Source organism: Dama dama, chromosome 30, assembly GCF_033118175.1.
Source record: "Dama dama isolate Ldn47 chromosome 30, ASM3311817v1, whole genome shotgun sequence".
Lineage (NCBI taxonomy): Eukaryota > Metazoa > Chordata > Mammalia > Artiodactyla > Cervidae > Dama > Dama dama.
This window is the reverse complement of record NC_083710.1, coordinates 72,388,209-72,413,020: the sequence shown is the minus strand read 5'-3', so window position 1 is coordinate 72,413,020 and position 24,812 is coordinate 72,388,209. Positions and strand designations below refer to the sequence as shown.

At 42.6% G+C, this 24,812-nt stretch overlaps 1 protein-coding gene across 1 annotated transcript in view; it reads right to left on the bottom strand.

Moving 5' to 3' along the window:
* The window catches only part of LOC133049361 (ATP-binding cassette sub-family C member 4-like), a 167,826-nt gene extending 143,260 nt beyond the window's left edge, over nucleotides 1–24,566 (bottom strand). Inside the window, 5 exon segments of the mRNA XM_061133338.1 lie at nucleotides 596–685; nucleotides 5,172–5,396; nucleotides 14,022–14,142; nucleotides 14,696–14,806; nucleotides 24,493–24,566. Coding sequence (XP_060989321.1) covers nucleotides 596–685; nucleotides 5,172–5,396; nucleotides 14,022–14,142; nucleotides 14,696–14,806; nucleotides 24,493–24,566 — 621 coding nt within the window.
* Between the last annotated feature and the right edge of the window lie 246 nt (nucleotides 24,567–24,812).

The window sequence follows — 24,812 nt, the reverse complement described above, 5'->3', positions numbered from 1 at the left end:
ACTCAAAGGCCAAGATCATCCAGGAAAGAGAAGTGGTCCATACAGATCTGGCCAACAGCTACACCACTCTGGGTAATGTGATCTATTTATAAGGTAAGTGTGAAATGGGTGTGATGGGACAGCAGAGAGTATGCTGTGTCTGGCTGGAGACTACCAACTTGGCATATTCCTCAAAGCCTCCCTATGCAGCAGGCACTGAACAGGGCACTCAGAAAGAACAACCCCTGCCCACCAGGCTTTCATCATCCAGAGGAGGAGGAAGACAGTCCCTCAACACCCACACCACGTGCCAAGAAGGGCCACTCCAGGAGGACCCCAGGGGCACTAACCAAGCTGGGCAAGAACACTGCTGCCTGCCTATTACTGGAGTATGTTACAGACAATGTCAGAAAAACAAAACGCTCATGTACAGGACAACACATATTATCACATCTAAGCTGTACACAGAGGAAATGAGGGTTGGATAAAGAGAACTTTTGCCTTGTGTCCTCAACAGAACCCTAGCCAGCACCAAACCCTGGCACCTGGTATCCCAATAAGCTAAACCCAGTGAGAAGGATGGGAAATGGAAGAGGATCTCTCAGGGGCAGCTCACCTGATCAAACCTGTTCACATCATTGGACAGCAGGTTGACTATCTGGCCTGTGGTGGTCTTCCTCATGGCCAAAGTACTCAGGCGAAGTGACTGAAATGAGAAAAAGATACAGAGAATTGGATTTCTACAGTGATACCAAGTCAGTCTGAGGACATAGCAAAATGAAGTGTATTTTGATGGGGTCTTGTGTAGTATCAGGACAAGCAGGATGATGCCTGAAAGCAGGGCTCTAGCGACCCATGTTCATCCTTAGAAGATTCAATGTGGCAGCAGCCCTGCCCACAAGGACAGCAAAGGGAGGAGCAGGAGACAGAAGCAAAACCCTCCACCCTGTTTCTCAATGAACTTGGACCTGCCTAAAGGATAAAGGGATACAGATTTAGACTTAGGGGTTAAATAAAGCCATTTTGAGCCAAAATCTAGACAGCATCTTAAAAAGCAGAGACCTCACTATGCCAACAAAGTCTATACAGTCAAAGCTATGGTCTTTCCAGCAGTCATGGACAGACGTGAGAGTTGGACCATAAAGAAGAATTGATGCTTTTGAAATGTGGTGCCGGAGAAGGCTCTTGAGAGTCCCTTGGACAGCTAGGAGATCTAACCACTCAATCCTAAAGAAAATCAACCCTGAATATTCATTGGAAGGACTGATACTGAAGCTGAAGCTCCAATACTTTGGCCACCTGATGCCAAGAGTTGACAAACTGGAAAAGACTCTGATGCTGGGAAAGATTGAGGGCAGGGAGAAGAGGGGACAACAGAGAATGGGATGGTTGAATGGCATCCCTGACTCGATGGACATGAGTTTGAGCAAACTCCAGAAGATAATGAAGGACAGGGAAGGCTGGTGTGCTATATAGTCCATTGGGTCACAGAGAGCTGGACAGGACTGACTGACTGAACAACAACAAGATGAGAGTGGAGAGGCTGCCTCAAGGGAAGAGATTAGGGGACGTGGACGATAAATGTGATCAGTCATTAATACTAGGTGTGATATCATTTAAACACTTTGGTCTTAGTTTCCTCATTCTAAAACTAACCAGTATAATATTCAAAACACTAATCCTGTGAGGAACCTGTGTCCTTAATGTCAGTCTGCTGACTTTACAAAAAGCACAGCCTATGCTGTACAATTCTTTCATTTGATAAAAAGCTCTGAAAAATTCCCTAGAGATCTGAGGAACCTGAACAGACTACCTTGAGCTATTTCAACAGACCACCAACTGGAGCCATGGATCCAAACAAAATGTCATGGTTCATAAAAATGTTTCATTTAGTCCTCAAGTTAAACAGAAAAATCAATGATCAAGTAAGACTATAAAGTGATACAGCCACAATGGAAGAGACTATGGCAGTTCCTCAAAAGACCAAACATGAAATTAACATATAGTATAGCAATTTCACTTCTGGAAATGTACTCATATTAAAGCACAAACTTAAACTGATTATTTGTGCACTGTGTTCATAGCAGCATTATGTACAAAAATTAAAAGGTAGAAACAACTCAAATGTCCACTAACAGATGAATGGATACACACAATATTGTATATACATATTAAGGAATATGATTCAATCTTAAAAAGGACTTAAATTCTGACATCTGCTCCAAGACGGATGAATTTTGAACACATTGTACGTACATGGCATAAACAAAATGACAAATATTGTGTGATTTCATTATATGAGGGACCTAGAGGAGTCAAATTCATAGAAAGAAGCAGTAGAAGGGTGATGACTAAGAGGAGGGGACTGGGGAGTCCATGTTTAATGGAGGCAGAGATTCAGTTTGGGAAGAAGACAAAATTCTGGAGATGCACAGTGGTGATGGCTTAATGTGAATATACTTAATGTCACCAAATGGTGCACATAAAAACAGTTAAAATGGTAAATTTTATGTTGTGTATATTTTACCACAACTTTTTTAAATGAATGAATCAAAGTCAAAAGTAATTTTACCACAGCTACAGAAAGGTAAATAAATGACAAGCCTTTTATACACAATCTTTTTTTTTTGTTAGTTTTACAGTTTATTTTTAATTAAATAACATGTTTTAGTTAGTTTTCCATGTCTACAAAAGTAGTTCTAACATCCATTTTTAAAACAGAATGATTTATACTAGCCACTCAGTCACGTTTGATTCTTTATGACCCTATGGACTAGAGCTCTCCAGGCTCCTCTGTCCATGAAATCCCCCAGGCTAGAATACTGGAGTGGGTTGCCATTTCCTTCTCCATTATATATGATACCTATTCCAAATTATAAACTATTACTTTGAGCTTAGCAGCCATTCCATTTCCAACACCCGACCTGCTTTCTCCTCAGGACCAGGGATCAGGAGGCAGGGCCTGAGCATGAGCCACAGACGTTCACAGGGGCCTTTCAGAGCTGCTCGGCAGCCCCAGGTTTGCCCTAAGGAATTGGCCCACCTGTAACCTGCAAGAAGTGTCTTATTTCTGCATCTCACGAGAAATCCAGATGCAAGGCTGTGCACAAGGAAATTCCCATGTTTCTGGAATTTCAGGTAATGTACAGTTTCTGACTTTGTAAAGAAATAATTATTTTAGGCTAATTAAGCCAGTACATGAACACTTTGGGAGATGTTTACAATCACATAAGCAACATACAAGGTCAGATCAGATTTCCTAAAGGACTCCAAAGTGTTAGTGGGAAGAGGAAGTGGACAGTGGCTCACCTGTGCAGCAATGTATGAGCTTTGTTTGACTAAACCATCATCTCAAATCTAACTTAAAGTTTTCACAATGCAGTTCTGGTGAAATTTCCTGCATACTTATGGGAGCTAAGCATGATCTGGAAAGATAAACATCTAGCTAATTTGTGGGGAAATCTGAGTATTTGTCTACTAAATGGTAGAAGGTGCAAGAGAATAACAAAAATGACGATGACTGACAGTGAAGACCCTTAACTAGAGGGTATGTCACCCAAGGAGAAACTGGGCTCATGTACCAAACACAGACAGTGAGATGCCAGGGCCCTGAGTCCACACGGTTCTGAGACTTAGCAAGAGTCTACCCAAGGAAAGAAGGGAGAAGACATTTTACATTTTGCCCAGAAAAGCATTCCCAAGAAACAGGAGCTCTAGATAAGTAACAAATAGTAAAAGAAGCAATAAGTTTCATTTAAATTGCCTGGTTTTAGCTTTCATTGAGGATTTTCTTCATTTTTAATAAGAATTAAATATATTTAATGTGGGCAACATGATGTTTTGATGTAAACAAACATTGGGAAACGGTTACAATAGGAAAACAAATGAACATACCCATCATCGCACATAGTTATCCTTTCATGTGTGTGGTGAGAACACTTAACATCTACTCTCTCAGCAAATTTCAACTATAAAATACAGCTAAATAAAAAAATTTTTCTAGGAAAAAGCAAACAGCCCAGGGCAAAGAGATATGCAAGTTTATAAAGTTTATAAATCTTATAAAGTTTATATAGTTTATATAGAAACTTTATATAGAAACTTTATAAACTATAAAGTTTATAAAGATCAAGTTTATAAAGAGCTCTTCAGCTAGGTGTATCTGTGGCAATTTGTAAAAACACCTAAAATCCGTATTTCTTTTAAACTAGTTAAGATCAGGGTAAACTATGGAATAATTCTGTGGCATTTCTCAATACAAATTCACTGAACACATCAAATCAGGTTTTATTAAAAGTGCTAAAATTCATATTAAAGAAAGAGGAAATATTGAATTAAGAAAATAACTTGAATGAATAGCAATAAATTCTCACCAAAATTACTAAAAACAGCATAAGATTTCAAGTTTCATCCCAACATTCAGCTCTATTCTTTAATACCATTATAAACAATCATAACTACAGAATATAGTGAGCAAGTCTATGTTTAGCATGGATTCCATTTATATTTTTCTTTAGTTCACATAATTACATTCAACATGATTAGATGGGTCAGTTAAACATAAAATCATTCCCTTTCTCAAATACATTCTGTGCTCCTAGATTTAACTTTACAAATCACTAAAGTTTCCTTTAAAAACAACTTTGATATAAAAGATGGTCTTGCTGCTGCTACTACTGCTGCTGCCGCTGCTAAGTCGCTTCAGTCATGTCCGACTCTGTGCGACCCAATAGCCGGCAGCCCACTAGGCTCCTATGTCCCTGGGATTTTCCAGGCAAGAATACTGGAGTGGGTTGTCATTTCCTTCTCCAAAAGATGGTCTTAATGAACAACAAAATTGCCACAAATACAGCTACAAGATTAAGGTATGAAAACATTGAAAACCAATTTGATACTTTTTATACTTATTTTTTAATTAGATTCCATTACAAGTTGAGTGGATATTATGCAATAACCTGTGGATTAAAGTAATCAAAGGCAGCCTTGACCCGATCTCAATACAAAACTTTTCATTATTTACTGGTAAAGTTTGCTTAAATGATAACAACAAAATTGGCCTGCTGCAAATAGCAAGCTTCTCTAGGAAGGTGTAAATGATCCCAGTTACAAAATGTTTAATTTACAGAGAACTTTCCCAAGACATTTCTGATGCTTCGTGGGAGGTACACACTGTGGTACCGAGTGACACTCACCTTGCGGTAGATCATGTGGCACACGGCTACTCTCAGCCTCATCCCCACACGCTGAATGTGGTAGAAGTACACGTGGTGCAGAATGGCCCACATGAGCACGCAGGCGCTCAGCCCTGCCGCGTAGCCATAGGCTTCGTGCAAAGCAGCAGAATTGGCAGGATCATAGTTTTCAACATAACTAATAATTTTCCCCAAAAATATGGGCAGAACTACCTTGGTGCCCTCCTGAAAGAAAAAAGCCTTAATCAGAAATACAAGTCATGCCAGTTTTCCTTAACATAAGCTTTACTTTTATAATTAGCATTTTAAAAACCCATCTTGACAAAATGCTACATTCATGGCTAACCTAAAAGAAAAATACACAGATCCACTATCTCCAATAAGACAAGCAGAAAATAGTTTTAACGTAAGTCAAAATCTCACATTCAAAGACAATAAAGCCTTAGTATTGGGTTGGCCAAAAAGTTCTTTTGGTTTTTAAGTAAAAATAAAAGACACATTTTTCATTTTCACCAAGAACTTTGTTGAACATATTCAAAGTTCTGTTCCACTATCTTCTGCCATTTTTCAGGAAACTTCATAATTCCATCTTCCCAAAACTTTATATCTTTTTGAGCAAAAACTATTTCAGGTACCTTTCACAGTCTTCCTGGGAATTAATATTCTTTCCATTAAAATAATTTTGTAAAAAACAAAATAAACAGAAACCCTAAGGAGCAGTGTCTGCTGAATATGGCAGATGAGTCAGAACTTCCAAGCCAAGCTGTAACAGTTTTTGCCTGGTCAACAAAGAAACATGTGGTCTTACATTATCCTGATGGAAGATAATTCATTTTCTGTTGACTAATTCCAACACTTTACATCAAGTGCTGCTTTAAGTTGGCCTAACTGGGAGAAGTACTTGTTGGAATTAACTGTTTGGTTTTCCAGAAGGAGCTCATAACAGAGGACTCCCTTCCAGTCCCACTGTATACACAATATCACCTTATCTGGATGAAGACTGGACTTTGGTGTGCTTGATGGTAGTTCATTTCACTTACCCAACCATCTCTCTCATTCCACATTAGTGTAGAGTATCCACATGCCATCGCCCATCACAATTTGTTTTTAAAAAGGAGCATTTTATTAATAGTTACATTTCAGTAGAGAATTGCATGTGGAAATAATGGTCAAGAAGGTTTTTTTTTCCCTTGCTTAACTTAGGTGGAAACCAAACATCAAAGTGATTAATTGAACCAAGATGGTGAAATGACTTTCATTTTTTTTTGCATATTTTGAGTATGCTGGCTATCTCCCACATGATATAACATTGATTGTTCTCAATTAATGTCTAGATTTGATCTCTATCAACTTTAACTGGTCTACTCGATTGAAAAGCATCATTCACCAAGAAATCTCCAACAGGAACCTTTTTTTTTTTTTTTTTTTTTGCTGTATTGGGTTTTCATTGCAGTGCATATGCTTCTCTAGTTGGAAAGCACCAGCATAGTTGCCCTGAGGCATGTAATACCTTAATTCCCTGAAAGTGAAGTCACTCAGTTGTGTCCGACTCTTTGCAACCCCGTGGACTATAGCCTACTAGGCTCCTCCATCTATGGGATTTACCAGGCAAGAATACTCGAGTGGGTTGCCATTTCCTTCTCCAGGAGATCTTCCCAACCCAGGGATTGAACCCAGGTCTCCCGCATTGTAGGCAGAAGCTTTACTGTCCGAGTCACCAGAGAACTCAAAGCCTACAGCACCCGGTATTTCCACGTGGTCTCCCATCAAAGTACTAACCAGGCCTGACCCTGCTTAGCTTCCCAGATCAGACGAGATCGGGCAAGTTCAGGGTGGTAATCAAACGCATGACCCTTGCATTGGAAGACAGACTCTTAACCACTGGACCACCAGGGGAGTCCCCTGATGGGTTTGTTTTTGATAGCTCTCTTCTGTCTGTAAAATGTTGAGGAACCCACAGGAGGAAGAGAAGGAGAATCCAAAATTCAAAACACAAAGCATAACTAAAAGCACTTTCTGCTCAACTAATAGTGCCTGATCAGATTAATGACAGAAAGCTGATGCCATCTCTCAAATGGATGTGACACTAAAGCCCTACACCCCTGTCTTGTTCTACACACATGTTCACAGGCTGTGACACCTGCCTTACCTTCCACAAGGTTACAGGAGATTTCATCTACTCCAGAGAAGAGAAGACTGTTTATTGGAAGGATTATGAGTAAGATGACCATATCAGAGGAAGATGACCAGTTCTCAAGAACACAAAGGCTCACTGTTACATTTCTAGGAAGCCTCATCATTCACCCCTGGAAGCACTAAGAACTTAAGAAGAGCCCCTCATAGATTGTAAAACACACTGTTGATATAGTTTACTGAGATGGAATTCTGGAGACTTACACAGAGAAGCAAAAACATCAAACTACACATGGCAGTACCAGCCCAGATAGGATCAAGGGAAGCCCATTGCTGCAGGCTACAAACCTGGGGCTATCCACCAGAAGCCCAGTGGTAATACCTGCCATCCCAAAGTGTCCTAAAACTCTGATTCTTTTTGGGAATCACTGCTGTCTGTTCAGTACAATTGCTCAGTCATGTCCAACTCTTTACAACCCCATGGACTGCAGCATGACAGGCTTCCCTGTCCATCACCAACTCCCAGAGCCTGCTCAAACTCATGTCCATCAAGTCAGTGATGCCATCCAACCATCTCATTCTCTGTCATCCCTTTCTCCTCCCACCTTCAATCTTTCTAGCATCAGGGTCTTTTCCAATGAGTCAGTTCTTTGCATCAGGTGGTCAAAGTATTGGAGTTTCAGCTTCAGCATCAGTCCTTACAATGAATATTCAAGACTTATCTCCTTTAGGATGGACTGGTTGGATCTCCTTGTAGTCCAAGGGACTCTCAAGAGTCATCTCCAACACCACAGCTCAAAAGCATCAGTTCTTCAGTGCTCAGTTTTCTTTACAGTCCAACTCTAACATCCATACATGACTACTGGAAAAACCACAGCTTTGACTAGACGGACCTTTGTTGGCTGTTACTCAGCTATCTGTTACTCATGTATTTGATCATAACATCATTTCAATTACAGGAGGAGTAAGAGTAATGTCATCCATCTAAAAGAATACTAATAAATGCAAGAAATTCAGCAAAAAAGAGTGTGAAATAAAGGCAGGTCATTACTGCCTAGGCGTCTGGGGTTATCTCCTGAAAGACAGTCTTTAATAACCCAGATGAGCAAACAAACTCACTAAGGAGTAATGCCAGTCCAGGGCCTATAGCTTCTACCCTTCTGTCTATTCTTGATCCTTTCCTCAACTAGTGAGGAATAAAACAACTGAGAAAATATTCCCTACCAAACTTGAAACTAACCAAATTAAAACTTTCTGGATAGGCAAGCACAAGATCAAAAATTGTTCCTCAAAACTCTTCATCTTTGACATCAGTCTGATTTGAGAATATTCTTTCCATAAACCATTGAAGAATAGAGTTTTTATATCCTCATAGGAATTCTTCACGACTATGAAACCATGAAAGATTTTTTAAAAAGAGTCTAATATAATATGACAAAATTTGATCAAAGTTCTACAAGAATCTGAGTCTCTGCAGCAGACATTTCTTGGTGGAGTCCTTGGTATTCAGCCTCCTGAAAGCACTTGATTTTTGGGCCCCATTTCCTGCTTCTTAAGGGAACTTTTCACAGAGTTAAGTGCTAAAATTCCTACTCAGTATAGTTTCTCCGGTACATTTTCACACATACTTAAAAGGTTTCTTACCCAACTCCACCATCTCTGCTTCATGAGAAAAATTAAGAAAACACAGAAAACAGAAACAACCTACATCAGACAAAGAAAAAATGCTTGAGTGAAATATATAAGCAGAAAAAAAAATGAGCTTGTGGGAAAAATGAAGGGGCAATTTATCTTCAGAAATGGGGGAATAGGTGACAAAGAGCAGAGTTGAGAAAGATCCAGAGCTAAGAAGGAAAATCAATAATCCTGAAAAATCATTAGGATTCTAAATGCAACTTCACTCCTCCTGACACAGTGATCTTCATCCTGACTGCTCCTTAGCATCACTTGGGAGGGATTAAGAGCACTCTGAGACCTGAAGGCAAACCACCAGAAACTGGTTTAGGTTCAACTGATTAAGGATGGACCCTGAAGTTCCCTCTCCCTGGAAGATTCTGGATGTAGAAACTAATCCCATGGAAGCATCTGCTATTCTCCCACATCATCAGGGCATCTGGAACTGGAGGGGCCATGAACCTGCTTTGAAGAACTTACAAGTACCACAGAAGGTTTAAACCTGAGTTCCATGTTACATATCATACTTCTAAGAAAATTCTTTATGAACCCAAGCTCTTGAGGCTCCAAAGATGAAATTCAGACCTTTCGTTCGAAACCACAGGAAAAAAATAAATGTTTATAAAATAAAGTATTTACAAAATAAAAGTATGAATCAAAATTTGTAATGTTACATCTAAAGAGGGAGAAGAATTATAATGGAACAAGGATACCAGTCTTCTTTAAAAATAGCCTCTTTTGTTGATTTGACTTTGCAATTGTGAAAACATTATACAGAATTGTAATTATAAAATAATCAAGTTTTCAAAATCAATTCCTAAAATTTCGAGTAAAATGAAACACAAACTATATCCACCAAGTAGGTTGGCAGTTACACAAAAACAAATTATTAAAAGTGGTTTTTAAAAAAAATTTGAAAACACATTCCCTGTGTGATATGCCTATCTAAGAACAATATCAACAGCAGCAACAACAACAACAATATGCTTCCAAAAGTCACATTATGGTTAATAGTGTTGATATTATAATATTTTTAAATGAATAATTACGTCAGTATCATTGAGAACTGGGATTCACTGAAGTTGCTCAGTCGTGTCCGACTCTTTGTGACCCCAGGGACTATAGCCTGCCAGACTCCTCTATCCATGGAATTTTCCAGGCAAGAATATTGGAGTGGGTTGCCATGCCCTCCTCCAGTGGACCTTCCCAACCCAAAAATCGAACCCAGGTCTCCCATGCTGCAGGCAGACTCTTTACCATCTGAGCCACCAGTAGGCATGGAAGAAAAGAGAAAAGATGATGAGAGGAAAAGAGATACCAATCTAAGAGTAAAAGATAAAGTAAAAGCACTACTGTCCTGAATCTGATTTAGATTGGAAATACCCATATAAGCTCAAGGTCTGTTTACTACAAAAAAAATGTATTCTAGCTTTGTCCAATGACAAAGCTGAGAAACAATAGCCAACTCAACAGCAATGAGCACCCCTAGTGCCCAGACCGTAGTCTCTAAATACCATTTCCCACTAGAAGGAGCCATGGCTGCTTGGAGAAATGGAGACTCCAGGGCTGGGGCAAATTTGTACTTAAAATGCACAGCTTTTTTTTGTGTAACGATAAGCCAGAACTTCTTGTCATACCAGAAAGCAAAAAATTAGCGAAGATTTCTACAGTTTGTACAAAAGACAGGAGTCCTGGGAAGAGATCTATTCTATCCTTAATGGCAGAGCTTGGTTTCACAAAGGGCTTAGAAAACTCACTGCTGTTTATAGGCCATCATGGCAGAACAAGAACTCGAGAAAAGTCACATCTAAAAGTCAACTTTTCTGGACAGTAATTAAAAGTTTCACTCTAAGAAGAATTTTGAATTTTTCACCATTATGAAAGCAATCTTTTTAAAAAGGAGTCACCTATTTCCTTGACTTATTAAAGAAAATGGATTGAGGGGGATTGGAGGATGAATGAAATAGGTGAGGAAGATGAAGAGGCACAAACTTCCAGTTATGGGAATGTAATTTAGAACATAGGAAATATAGTCAATAACACTGGAATAACTTTGTATGGTGACAGAGGGTAACTAGACTGATCAGGGTGATCATTTTATAATGTACAAAAATATTGAATTACTACACTGTACACTTGAAACTAATATAATATTGTAAGTCAATCATCCTTCAATTAAAAAAAAAAGTTTTCAATGAGACAATAAAAATACAGTTTTTTTTAAATGAATTGAAAAGCATCACCCTCAAATATGTCTCAAGGTCATCACTGTGGATATTACTAACACCTAATGGCTAATGCTAAGCTCTCAAGAACCAGCAGGGCGCACACAGCAGGTCTGCTCTGCAGGCCCCTGTCTGTTTGGCTCAATGCCCCCTCCTCCTCTCCCTGCTGTGTGGTCCTCAGTGGTTGCTCTGAGCCCACAGTATCTTTGCCACCAGCAGCCACTTCCCAGCCTCCCGGGTTGAGCAGAAGTGAGGGACACATGGAAGAAAGTGTTGGGAAATAAATGCAAAGACCACTCAGCTCCTGGGGAACCAGCCCTGAGTCCAGGCACAAAGCCCACTTTGGGACGCAGAGGATTCTGCTTACTTCCTGCCCATCAGCTGAGCTCCAAATCGAAAGCTTACACAAATATGTGCCTTCTTATAGCCTCTACCTAAAACAGAGACAACCAGCAAAAGTGGCCTTGGACAAAGGTCAGTGATTAGACAAGACCGGCCATTTCTAAGGTTCCCAGGAAGAGGACATAAACTCTGGTCACTCCTCCCCACTCAGGGTAGGGAGTGAGGGAACCCACTGAGGCTCTTTAAGGTCACCCCATTTACACACCAGCAGGTGGAGACCTCACCTCTCAGAGAGAAGCCCTGATGACCTAGGGAGATGATCTCTGTGTCTCTGGCCTAAGAAGAGTCTTTAGGATCCTCCTCTCTACCCTGAGGGCCCCAGGCAGGAGGAGACCTATTCTCCTCCTCGCCCAAGATACCCATGAAGGTACACACAGGGGCCAGGCATGCAGGGAACTCACTGGCTGGTCTATTTAGGGGAGACCTGCACATGCTCCAGGTTGAACAATAGCCTGATACTTGTTTCCCCAAGCATTATGGGCACTCCTCAATTCTCACAGGACAAAGGTTTCACACTTTGAAATCCTACCCCTTAAAGCTTCACCCTGGACTGGCATCACCCTGCCTCTTCCCACTGGTGCTTCCAGGAGTGCCCGTGCTGTGGTTGGTCACAGCACTGTCTGGGAATCATGGGTAACGCATGAGTCATTCTGTGCACCAGAGGAATTAAAAGAGGGCAGGAGGTCATAAAGTAAATGTGTTCATGTTTTAGAGAGGCGGAGCCTGGTGGGTTGACATCTATGGGGTCGCACAGAGTCGGACACGACTGAAGCGACTTAGCAGCAGCAGCAGCAGCAGCAAGCTGAGTTTAGATCTTCTGCTATCTAAAATTATCACCGGTGGTAATGAGGGGAAGGTTAAAGGGCTCCTGGTCTATCTGAACACAGCATGATGTTGCTTCTAGCATCAACATCCTAGTCAAATCTGGCATCCAGGTGACATGGACGCCTGAAATCTACCCTCATTTAGGATCCCAAATCTGACTTCCTGACCCAATTACCTGGGAGCTGACAGATTCTCTGTCTCTCCAGTTGTGTGGGGCGGACTTCACCTCCCAGCTGCCCACTGCCCACAATGCCCTTCAGTACAACACAGCCTTTATACAAGAACCATGCTGTCCACTTGTAAACCACCTGGCCCACCCACCTCACTCCCAACACAATGGACTGACGACAGCTCACACCTTCTCCACCTAAAACAACCCTTTCACAGCAACTGCATCTTCCATCCCTCCTGCTCTCACACACTCACAGCCCGCCCGTGTCCCTAAGGCAGCGCTAAGGGACCATGTAGAGCACGAGCCACCCAGGGGGTCTGCAGCAGACCTCCAGCAGGCTCAGCCAGAACAGGGGGCTGCCGGCACTGTGTCCCCAGGTGGACTGTCTCACTGGGGGATCCTGACCCAGGATCTTCAGGGTCACAGAGGTCACTGACCTCACAGCTTTCTGTCTCTGGTTTGCCCTGCACATCCCCTCCTACACCCTCTGCCAATGCCAGCTACCAAAACTCTCCCTTCAACCAGCAAACCACCCCCCACAGTCAGGACTGAAACCAGCACAGATGGTGCATGGATTCTCCACAATTCATGGTGAAGCTGGAGCTCCTCCCCATGGGGGGCTCTGACCTGGATGACTTGGCCCACGGGGAGGGTGCAGCCCAAGAAGGAGCTATGCAGCTCCTGCCCAGATGCAGGGCCCCAGGTCCTGTTCCACTGGAACGGGAGAAGTGATGCTCCCTTCTTAGGAAAGCATTTATCAGATGTGTCCTGGGCAAGTTAACAATTGCTTGCTGAGTGACTATAAAAAGTCTTAGGTTTTGGGCTCAGGTCCAAGATTACTTCCTCCAAAGCAGGAGGCACATATTCCTTGAGGTTTTAGGATCTTCTTTTTCTCAAGGATCACTTTTAGCATTTATATCATGTACTGAGCACTAACAATGTCCTAAGTAAGTAAAGTCACTCAGTCATGTCCGACTCTTTGCGACCCCATGGACTGTAGCCTACCAGGCTTCTCTGTCCATGGGATTTTCCAGGCAAGAGTACTGGAGTGGGTTGCCATTTCCTTCTATTATGGTATAAAATGTCTTTTCTTGTCAGTGCCATCCTCCCACAATACTATGTTTTAATTGGTTAAAGAAAACTATTAGCTTGGCAAAAAGTTCATTTAAGTTTTGCCATAAGCTGTTATGGGAAACCTGAAAGAATTTTCTGGCCAACCCAATAGTAATCCCCTGAAGCGTTTGTCTTTAAGCACCTGTCCATTCTAAAAGTAAATGTAACCACTGAACTCCATCCTGATTCACAGACAAGTTTTATCTTCAGACCTTAAACCACTGTCCTCTCTCCCCACCATCTCATCCATCTCAGTACTGATCTGCATACACTAAGAAGCAATGCACAGTATGTAAAAGCTTTAACCTCAAGAAATGTAAGTAGTCCCAAAACGAAATAGAATTTCCAGTAACACTTGACGATTGCTTTCATTAAAGAAGGCTCCCCTGCATCTTTCTTGGCTCTCAAAACTTCTCGATCCCAGTACCTGAGATGAGAAACAAAGCACAGTGAGGAGCAGCCCGGCTACAGGTGAGACGGGGGAGGGGCGGAGTGGGGATGAGCCTTTACTGCAGGTGCTCTGCGGCTGCCCCATAGACGCTGGCTAACTGGTCACAGGGCTCCTGAAGGATGAGCAGTGTAGACCGAAGCACCTGAAAAAGTACCAGACCAGGCCTTGAGGGAGAAGTCTTAGTCGCAGAAAACAAGTTTCTGCCAAGCTTTGCTGGACTCACAGGTCATGAGCAGCTCAGGAGGGCAGACACCTTCCTCCAGGGGCCCCACCTCCGGGGACAGAGCTTGGTCTCCAGGGCCATGGCTGTGAGCTCCCTCCACTTGCACAGATGCACAGGGAACACAGGCTCCCCCAGCCTCCAACGTGGGCTAAGCCCGGGGTCAGCCGGAGGGGGTGAGTGTGCAATGTCAGGGGAGGAGGCTCCAGAGAACCCAAAGGAAGCAAAGCCTCCCCCCACACATAAACCCCTTTAGCCCCATGTGGAAATTCTCACTCTTCCTCCCTTCTCCCTGCTTCCTGTGCTCACCCTTGCAGCTCTTCTCCAAGATGCTGGGAGCGATCTTCTGGAAGCACTGAGTACAAGTCATCTTGTTTTAATTTCCGTTCATAACCAATTTTAAACAAGGGGTTTAGCCACCTGTTAAAAATTAAAAGGACAGTGACATATATCTAAATTATACAGCTCTAATTAGAATCCTACATTGATGGGCTTTGTTAAAAAAAAAACTTTATTTTAAATATATAGTGATATGATGGAATAATTAGACATGTGTTTACACACTCACACACAGACACATACACACTCCCTAACTCTGTAGGCTGAGAGGCCCTGGAAGCAATGACACACTGGTAGCAAAGAGCATTCTAGCCCCCCAATCTTGGGGTTTTGTTTAACATACACAATTACAATTTTTTTCTTGTGGGAAGGACTTTTAAAGTCTACTCTCTTATCACCTTTCAAGTATTCAATACAGTAGGATTAATTATAGTCACCAGACTGGACATTATACCTTCATGAAAGTCAAAGTTGCTCAGTTGTGTCCAACTCTTTGCGACCGCATGGACTATACAGTCCATGGAATTCTCCAGGCCAGAATACTGGAGTGGGCAGCCTTTCCCTTCTCCAGGGGATCTTCCCAACCCAGGGATCAAACTCGGGTCTCTCGCATTCCAGGCTGGAATTCCGTGAACTGTATAGTCCATGGGGTTGTAAAGAGTCAGACACAACAGGGGGACTTTCACTTTCATGAGGATGTAATGTGCAGTCTGGTGGCTATAGTTAATCTACTGTATAACTTATTTTATAATGGAACTTTGTGTCCTTTGGCGCCCTTCACCCAGTTCTTGGCTTTTTAATATCCTTCTCCCCTAGAAGGAACCAACTGAAGAACTGCCTGATTCCAAGGTTGGGGCTGTGTGTGTCAGCACCTGATAGATATAAACACCTGACATGAAGCTTTGAAGACATCCATGTCAGACATTCATCTCCGGTGAACACGTGACAGCTACACAACGAGATAAAGAGCCAGGCCACCCCACCCTTGAAGTTCCTGCTTTCAGAAAGCTCTGGTTGACCTGATAACAGACCATCTCACTGACTGCTTGCTTCTCCCTTCCCATACTTTAATTCCTGCTCTTATTTTTTAAATTCACCAATAAAGAGGGAAACTTTAAAATCCTAGACACCCAACTCTCAACCTCAAAAAGGGGGAACCCCAAGTCCATTCTTGCTAATGAGCTCTCTCTCTCTACCCAGGACCTCGCTGTGTCACCCCGGGGGTGCCTTGTACCCTCCAGGGCATGTGAGTGATACACCTTGGCATTTCAAAGTTCCCTGATGGTTGTTTCTGAGATGTGTCTCACAATCCTAAGAATCACAAGGGCTGATCCAGCCACAACACTGACTGCAAAAGGAGAATTTCTCTGGGGGCTGCTCATAACTAGTATGAGCCCTGGTGAGCAGAGCCCCAGGCAATCCTGGCAAAAGCCTCACTGTCTACAGGCCAAGACCAACAGGCAGAGAGAGTCCAAGATAGGTCTGGGACATCTTGTGCCATAAAATAAGGAAGTGTTCAAGAAATCATGAGAATGTGCAGGAAGAACAGAGATGCTTGAATGGCTCTTACTAGACAAATCTGGGCTACTTTGAGCATCAGAACAAATAAATGGCAATGAGCCTTAACCCAGTAAATAATGAAAGAATCAATGAATCTGTAGTGCTACATAAACAGGAGAGAAAGGAAAGCTCTTGCAAATAAATGCAAACAAACATAAAAGAAGTCATCAGTTATTTTAAGCTGTGTACATAACTGAAAATGTGCTATACTGAATAATTTTTAAGTGCAAGATATTTTTTATCTTTATATGAGGAAAAGTCTTGGGAAATTGTTTTGTGATTCAATCTGTAAACTATGTATCCCAAGACATGTCTGTTCTATATAGATGCTTAGTCCCTTGTGCAAATCAAGTGCTGGTCAAAAAGACTGCTGAAATTTTATGTGCTTATTGATATTTTATACTTTTTTATCCTGCATGTCCTGTAAAGTTATAAGTCTGCACAATAAAAATGTTTAACAACTCAGAAAAAAAAACAAGGAATAATCAAGTCAGAAAATCATCAGTGGAAATTAAAAATAGTGTGTGAAAGTTTGAAGCAGAAGATGATATTTACATAATCTCAACTTATCTCTCTGCAGTTATTTATTATAAAGTGAAGAAAACAGTAACTGTACAGAGGATCCCACCAAAAAACCTATTCAGATCGATTATGCATTATTTAAATGATAATAGTTACTATGCAGAGACAGTTCATTGGTAAACACCATTTTACTGATGGGCCTCGGTAAATTTCCAAGGCCAGACCATAAAAACCCATGGACAAAGATCAAACCAGTCAGTCCTAAAGGAAATCAACTCTGAATATTCATAGAAAGGCCTGATGCTGAAGTTCCAATACTTTGGCCAAGCTGATGCAAAGAGCTGACTGATTGGAAAAGACCCGGTTGCTGGGAAAGATTGAAGGCAAAAGGAGAAGAGGACAGCAGAAGATGAGATGGTTAGATAACATCACCGACTCAATGGACATGAACTTGGGCAAACTCTAGGAGACAGTAAAGGACAAGGAAGCCCGGTGTGTTGGTCGATGGGGTCGCAGAGTTGGATATGGCTGAATAACAGCAAGAATAACAGCAATGACAGAGATCACAGTTCTTCTATCCTGTTATTCCGAGTACAACATGGGTACAAATGGTCAAGAACTATTTGTTGAATGTATGAATATCCATGACTCATTAAAGAAGCAATAAGATAGACTGAACTTCAGATTTTGCTAATCCAGGTACCTTGGCACCTTTAAAGAACCCTGGTCCAGGAGTCAGAAATCTGGACTCTAGTCCCAGCAGTGGTGCTGAGCACCCAGGGCCTCAACTGTCCTCTGCTCCACTTCATTCCAGTTCAGCTTCTCCATGACCTCTAACATCTCTAGGTCTCAGTTTCCTTTCAAAACAACAGTGTATATCTAGGAGATTTACCACTAAACAGGTTTGAAACATGTTGGGTGATTTATTCCACACTTGTCCCCTACAGAAAATGCTCAGGGAATCAGCGCCAGGACTTATCCAGATGATGACACCCTGCCCCCAAAGTGAAAGCATTAGTCACTCAGTTGTGTCTGACTCTTTGCAACCCCCTGGTCTGTCCACCGATTTCTCTAGGCAAGAATACAGGAGTGGGTAGCCATTCCCTTCTCCAGGGGAATCTTTTTGACCCAGGGATTGAACCAGGTTCTCCTGCATTACAGACAGAGCTACAAGGGAAGCCCACAAAAGACCTTCTTTAAAATTCTGCTTGAAGAAGAAAAGATGTTCAACATCAAAATATCTTTGGATCCTGATTCCTTCCTAACTTTTGATAGTTAACATTTATTTATAGCATTAAATAATGTTCAAAATGTGGTATTTATTTTTTCTTTTTTTAAATTTTTATTAGTTGGAGGCTAATTACTTTACAATATTGTAGTGGTTTTTACCATACATTGACACGAATCAGCCATGGATTTACATGTGTTCCCCATCCCGATCCTACCTCCTGCCTCCCTCCCCATCCCATCCCTCTGGGTCTTCCCAGTGCATCAGCCCTGAGCACTTGTCTCATGCATCCAACCTGGGCTGGTGATCTGTTTCACCCTTGATAGTATTTTTTAATTAAACTTTTTATTTTGTATAGGAGTATAACCAACAGACAATGTGATAGTTTCAGGAGAAGAGCAAAGAGACTGAGTCATACATACACTTGTATCTATTCTCCCTCAAACCCTGCTCCAATACAGGCTGCCACATAAAATTCAGCAGTTCCCTGTGCAATAAAGTAGGTCCTTGTTGGTTATCCATCCTAAATGCAGCAGTGTTTTCATGTCCCTACCAAACTGCCTAACTATTCCTTTCCCCCATCACTCTCCCTGACAACCATAAGTTCATTCTCTAAAGTCTGAGAGTCTGTGTCTGTCAAAATGTGATATTTAATTGAAATGTATGCAGTCTTTCACTTTTATTTAATACAGTTTATTGCTAATTAGGATGTGATGCATATCTATGACCATATATTTTGGTGCATCTTTCCTTTTTCCAAATTCCCAGAAGTAGAATAATTAGTGAAGGGGTGAATTGTTTTCCATTAGGTTCAGACCAATTTGCCCTCTTAACAGCTGTTTGTGAGCTTATTTCATTGTCACCTTTGAGTACCTGATACAGTTTTTCTGGGCCTAAAGTTAAAAATAATTCAGAACGTTTTAATTTGAATTGATTTGACTTACGCGTGCTCAGTCACTCAGTCCTGTTTGACTCTTTGCAACCCCACGGACTATAGCCTGTCAGACTCCTCTGTCCATGGGATTTTCCAGGGAAGAATACAAGAGTGGGTTGCCATTTGAGTCATAGAGATGGAACATTTTTTATGTCTCTTTATCATTTATTTGTCTTTCTTCAAATGTCTGTTAATATATTTTCTTCTATAGAGCATTTACATTTTTGAAATAACTTGCAATCATGCATATAATACTTTTTCAGATTTTCATTTGTTCTTTAGAGGTTTTAAATTATATATTATTAAATAAAATCAAGCTTTTCTTTTTCATTTCTCCTGCTGCTTTTGTAGTATGTCTTTTAAAAATCCTAACTTCATCTAAATCTCTATGTTTTATTTTAGCTTTTTTCTCATTTTATTTCTAAGAGTAAAGGCAACTAGCTTTTTTTTTTTTTTAGTTTTTGATATAGGATAGGCCTCATTTTTTCCTAAAATAGTCCATTCTCCCATTATGGTTTACTAAATTTTTCTTATTCCTCACTATTGGAAATGAGAAACACAGTTAATGAAGCGTGTCCAGCTGGGGATTGGATTGTCCAGCCCCTTGAGACTCTGTCCTCACTGAAGCCTCTGGGGTGAGCTCTGCATTTCTCTCCACTCTCGTCCCAGAGGCCAGCAGATTGGGGGTGAGTGCAGGACCTGTCCTCAGAGATGAGGGTGGGGCAGGATCCCATCAGGAAGCTGTTAAATCCTTGCTCCCCTGACATTGGCCAGGTCTCAGTGAACTTTCCCCTTGCAAAGGGAGTGTGGATGTGGAAACTGGTGTCGAGATAGACTCTCTGGAGACACTCTTCAGAGAAGCTGATGACATGAGGGGTGATGTGAACTGGCTGAGTGCTGAGATGGTTTAGGGAGGTTGGTCCTGCTAGGCACTCAGTAACTATCGATGGTGAATGGATAGAAGTATTTAATTTCAAACTCGGATTCTTTGCACCATTTTCAGAATATCACTTGTTATTCTTCATTAACAGTCAGAAATCCACATGTTGTAGATGGAGGCTGGGTGAGCTCTCCAGGGCTCTTTCTCTGACCTTGACCTGTTCCCAGTAAGTGTTTGGTTTGATGAGTTTTGGTAATTTTATACAATAACCACAGCTTCAAGCAAGAAATAGAACATCCCAAAGGTATAGTCAAATTCACTGGTATGTCCTTAAGGCAAAACAAATTGCCTAACAAATTTAAGTTAATCTGTAGTTTACTCTTGATTTTTTTGGTCTTTATAGTTCTGCATCTGATCAGCCTGAGACTAGAGTCCTTTCAGAGGTGTCAAGTGGATAATTTGCCATTCGGAGTCTTGCATGGGTTCCCCAGTGTGTTGATTCCCTACCCTCTGTTGACCTGAAACAAATAGACTGTCAGATATTTATTCAGCAAAGATGGACTTATTCAGGATCAGCAGAGAATGGCAGTTTGAGGTTTTCAATTGTAGCAAGCCAAGCGTAAGTCCCCAAAGTGCCAGGGCTGGAGAGCACTTTTATAGAAGAGAAGAGGAAGTTGGGAGACCTGTTACAGAGTCCATGGCTTTTCATTGGCTGGGTTCTTGCCAGGAAAGGAGAGGAGTCTTTCTTCTTCCTGTTGGGCACTGTTATTGTTGTATCCTCATCTATTAAAATTATCAGAGGCTTTCTACTGGGGACCACATAGGATTGCTCGAGCACTTTGCGGTGGTGATGACTGCTCTTTGTTTGGAAGGACTCGTCCTGTTCAGAGCATCACCGATCCTCCCAGCATCCCAGGGAGGTGTTCTCTCCAGGTGTTCTCCCCACTTTCCAGAGGCCAATACTAAGAGGTTATATGGCTAGTTCAAGGTCGTATAACCAGGAAGTGGCAAAGTCTAGACTCTAACACAGGAACAAAGCTTCCAAATGAGGCACGTCAGGTGCCATTTTTGTTTCACATTAAATTTTTTAAAACTGTGGAAAATGCACACAACATAAAATTTACCATCTTGACGATTTTTCAAGCACACGGTTCATTATTGTTAACTATCTTCACATTACTGTGCAACCAATTTCCAGAACTCTTTTCATCCTGTACTAGTGTGCTAGTAAAATACTAACTCCCCACTTCCCTTGCCCCCAGCCCTTGACAAGCACAAGGACACTTTGTTTCTCTTTGAATTTGACTGCTCTGAGGACTTCATGTAAATCAAATCATAAAATATTTGTCCTTTGTGATACACCATTTTACAACCCTGTCCAGTGTGCAGGGTTCTATCCACATCCTTGTCAACACTATTGTTTCTTCCTTTTTTCCCCATGTGTGAGTTGGTGTCTTATTGTGGTGCATAACTAACACAACAGGGCTAAGCAACTATCTGCCAATAAAAATTAATTCTAAAAAACCATGAGCTATAATTTTAATTAAAAAAAAAAAAACTGTACATGTGCAGATATGCAAAGATTTCTAGGGTAAAGACTAAGAAATGACCAAAATATCAGCAAGTAGACCTGGCTAATAAAAATAAATCCTTATTACTTTCTTCTTGTACGTGCTCAGTCATGTCCAACTCTTTGAAACCCTATCAACTGTAGCCTACCAGGCTCCATGGGATTCTCTAGGCAACAATAATGGTGTGGGTTGCCATTTCTTACACCGGGGAATCTTTCTAACCCAAGAATCAAACCTGCATCTCTTGTGTCTCCTGAACTGGCAGGTGGATTCTCTACTTCTGTGCCACCTATCTGGGAGGCCCTTCTTCATCTATAGTTTTTTTATAGAAATAGAAAAATATATATCCTTTTCTAAAATTCACAATTTACAATAGTCAAAATGTATGCTTTCTCTTAGACTCTCAGTCGTACTTGTGCTGTGAAAACACTAAAACCCCAGTGCGGTCAGTTGTATAAAGTCAGTAAGCTAGTTATTGCCATCATTTATAAGTTGAGAAAGCAGATGAAATGTGAGAAGAAAAGCAAACACTCAGTGAGAAAATGAAAATTCAGTTTTTCTCTACAAGGTGGGCCTTGTCTCTGGGCAGCACTTCCCGCCTGGGCTCATTTCAATTTCCAGTGGGGGACACAAGGAAATCACAAGGGTACCTCAGACTTTACAAACAAGATGGCAATTGTGGTCACCAACCAGCTTCACAAAGTCTGGACTCCTTTTTAAAAGTTAGCACTGAAGGAACAATGCCAGTGGTTGGAGCGGCGTAAACCAGAAGCCAGCCTCCACCTTCCATCAGAATCACCTGGAGCTTGTTTAACCCCACCCCCACCATTTCTAAATTTACAGAATTGGTCTAAAAGGACTGGAGGGGGGATCTGCAGTTCTAACAAGCTCCCAGGTGACAAGGATGCCACAGGTCTGAGAGCCATACTCTGAGAACAGCCGCCCTAAAGCTTGATTATAGAGATGCTTCACGAGCATCATCTCCAACAGCAAGAACTTTAAGAACTTCCCTTGAGAATCTCCTGCCTATAAGATCAAAGGTGTGTTTGCATTTGCCTTCTCCATGCATTTAAGAACAAGTATCCAAAGAGAAGCAGCTCAGAATAGCAGTTACATACTGGGCTACACAGACTCGGGAGCCAGGCTCCTGATTTGGGATCCAACTTTCACTATTAAGCTGTGTGATGCAAGCAAGTTACTCAAACTCTTAGAATTTGGGGGAGAATAGATACATGTGTAGGTATGACAGAGTCCCTTTCCTGTCCACATGAAACTATCACAACATTGTAAATTGGCTATACTCCAATATCAAATAAAGTTTAAAAAAAAATTACTCAAACTCTCTGCTTAAGTGACTTCACATGTAAAATAAGAGGTAACAGCTCCTTCCAATTCAGCAGGAAAACTGGAAATGGGGTCTACCCAAATCAATGAGAAGTCCTCATCTTCTCATTTCCATACATTTTGAAAATCCACAAATAGAACATTCCTGGAGAGTTCCTTGCCCTGCCTGAAGTTAAGGAGAGGTGTCTCTACTTTGGTATCATTTACAGTTGTTGCTATCTAGTCACATAGTCATGTCCAACTCTTTTGCAACCCCATGGACTGTAGCCTACCAGGCTCCTCTGTCCAGGGGATTTCCCAGGCAAGAATACTGTAGTGGATTGCCATCTCCTCCTCCAGGGGATCTTCCGCACCCAGGGATCAAATATACGTCTCCTGGTCTCCTGCTATGGCAAGTGAATTATTTACCACTGAGGCAACAGGGAAGCCCACACCCATATTTTTCCTTCTTGACCCTCTTTCCTTAAGGGCTATCAAATGGCCAAGAGATGTAGCCACACACAGTGAATAAACCACCATCAAAACATGCACACAAGTTTCTGTCTCCTAGCGATCCCCAAGGCCCTCCCACATAAAAACAAAAGAAATGTCAGAATTTGTGGCAAAGATGAATGGTTTAGCATCCAGGAATGAAATATATAATAATCACTCAAGTGTGATTAAACCCAAAGGTTCTGCCCCACCTAGTTAGTGGTCCCAGTTACCACATGGAAAACTTGAATTAAGAGCTTCATCTCTCTGAGCCCCTTTTCATCTGTGAGTTTCCTCCCAGCTCAGGGACCCTTGAGTGGTTTCAGGACCAGAGAACTCCTGGGCAGGACCACCTGCATCAAGACCCTGCACTGCTTCTGGAAAGCCTAGAGATGCAGAAAAGACCCCACAGGCTTCAGGGACCCCATCCCCAGGGTGACTCTCAAAGGTGGAAGCAGAGACATTCACAGTAAGAAAAGCGGCTGGTCAAATACATCCTCCAGTCCTGTCAGTGTATCCCAGATAAAAGCAAAATGGTTCAAGAATCACATCCCCATTCATTAAATAAAAAACAATAGTATTCTTACACACATGAAATGTGTCACAACTAGATATCAGAATGTACAGTGAGAGATGTGCACGGAGAGAAAGAGGGAGGGAGACATGGTCACAGACACAGGGACAAGGGAGCCCGGTGCAGTTGGAACTCAGCCTTCACCTCAGGAATGTGGGGAAAGGTGGGGACATTATGGCAACAGGAGCAGGCCACTAATAAGACAAAAGAAGCTGTTCAGGGCTGTTCGTTTAGCGGGGAAAGTGAGAATTAGTTCAGAACTATGAATCCAGAGCTGTCCTGGGGAAGCCGGCTAAGGATGGCATGCGGGGTCCGGTCCTTCTCCGGCTGGCGGTGACGCCCCTGGGCAGCCTGGGTTCTCAGCCTCCCTGCCTCCTGCTCCCGCTACCCCTCCTGCCCCCGAGACTAAGGAGGCTGACAGGGCAGCGAGCTGCAAGGCAGGGAGACCCTGCGCCCCGCCACCAAGTCCCTCTTCCCGTTCCTGCTACACCTTCCCACAGCCCCACCCAGAGGGCGCAGACAGGGACCCCCGCGGCCGGCGTGGGGAGACCCCACCCGCTACAAGCAGCCATTGGAAAGCGCTCCCTCGCCCTGACCCTCGACCCTCAGCCCCTGAGAGGGGTCAGCAGCGTCAGGCACTGGCCCTGAGGCGGCGGGGTGTCTCAGCCCAGGCGGGTGCTCACCAGGAGAACAGCCGCGAGCAGACGTTCGCGTCCTGCAGCGGGTTGGGCTTCCCCTCCAGGGACACCTGCCGCATCTTGCCGGCCTGTGGGGTGGGAGCAGCCGGGGCCACACGCAGGTGTGAGGCGAGGCCGCAGGTGCCGCTGATGGAGGCAGTGGGGGGACCGCACAGCGCGGGGCGCAGGACCCCAGGTGCCCACGGTCCCGCACTGGGCTGCAAACTCTACCAGAGGGCGCGCTCTGAGCCCGGGCCCCCACCCAGAAGGTGGAGAGGGAGGGGCGGGCTGCAGCCGAAACGCCCCTCAGCTGTGGTGAAGACCTG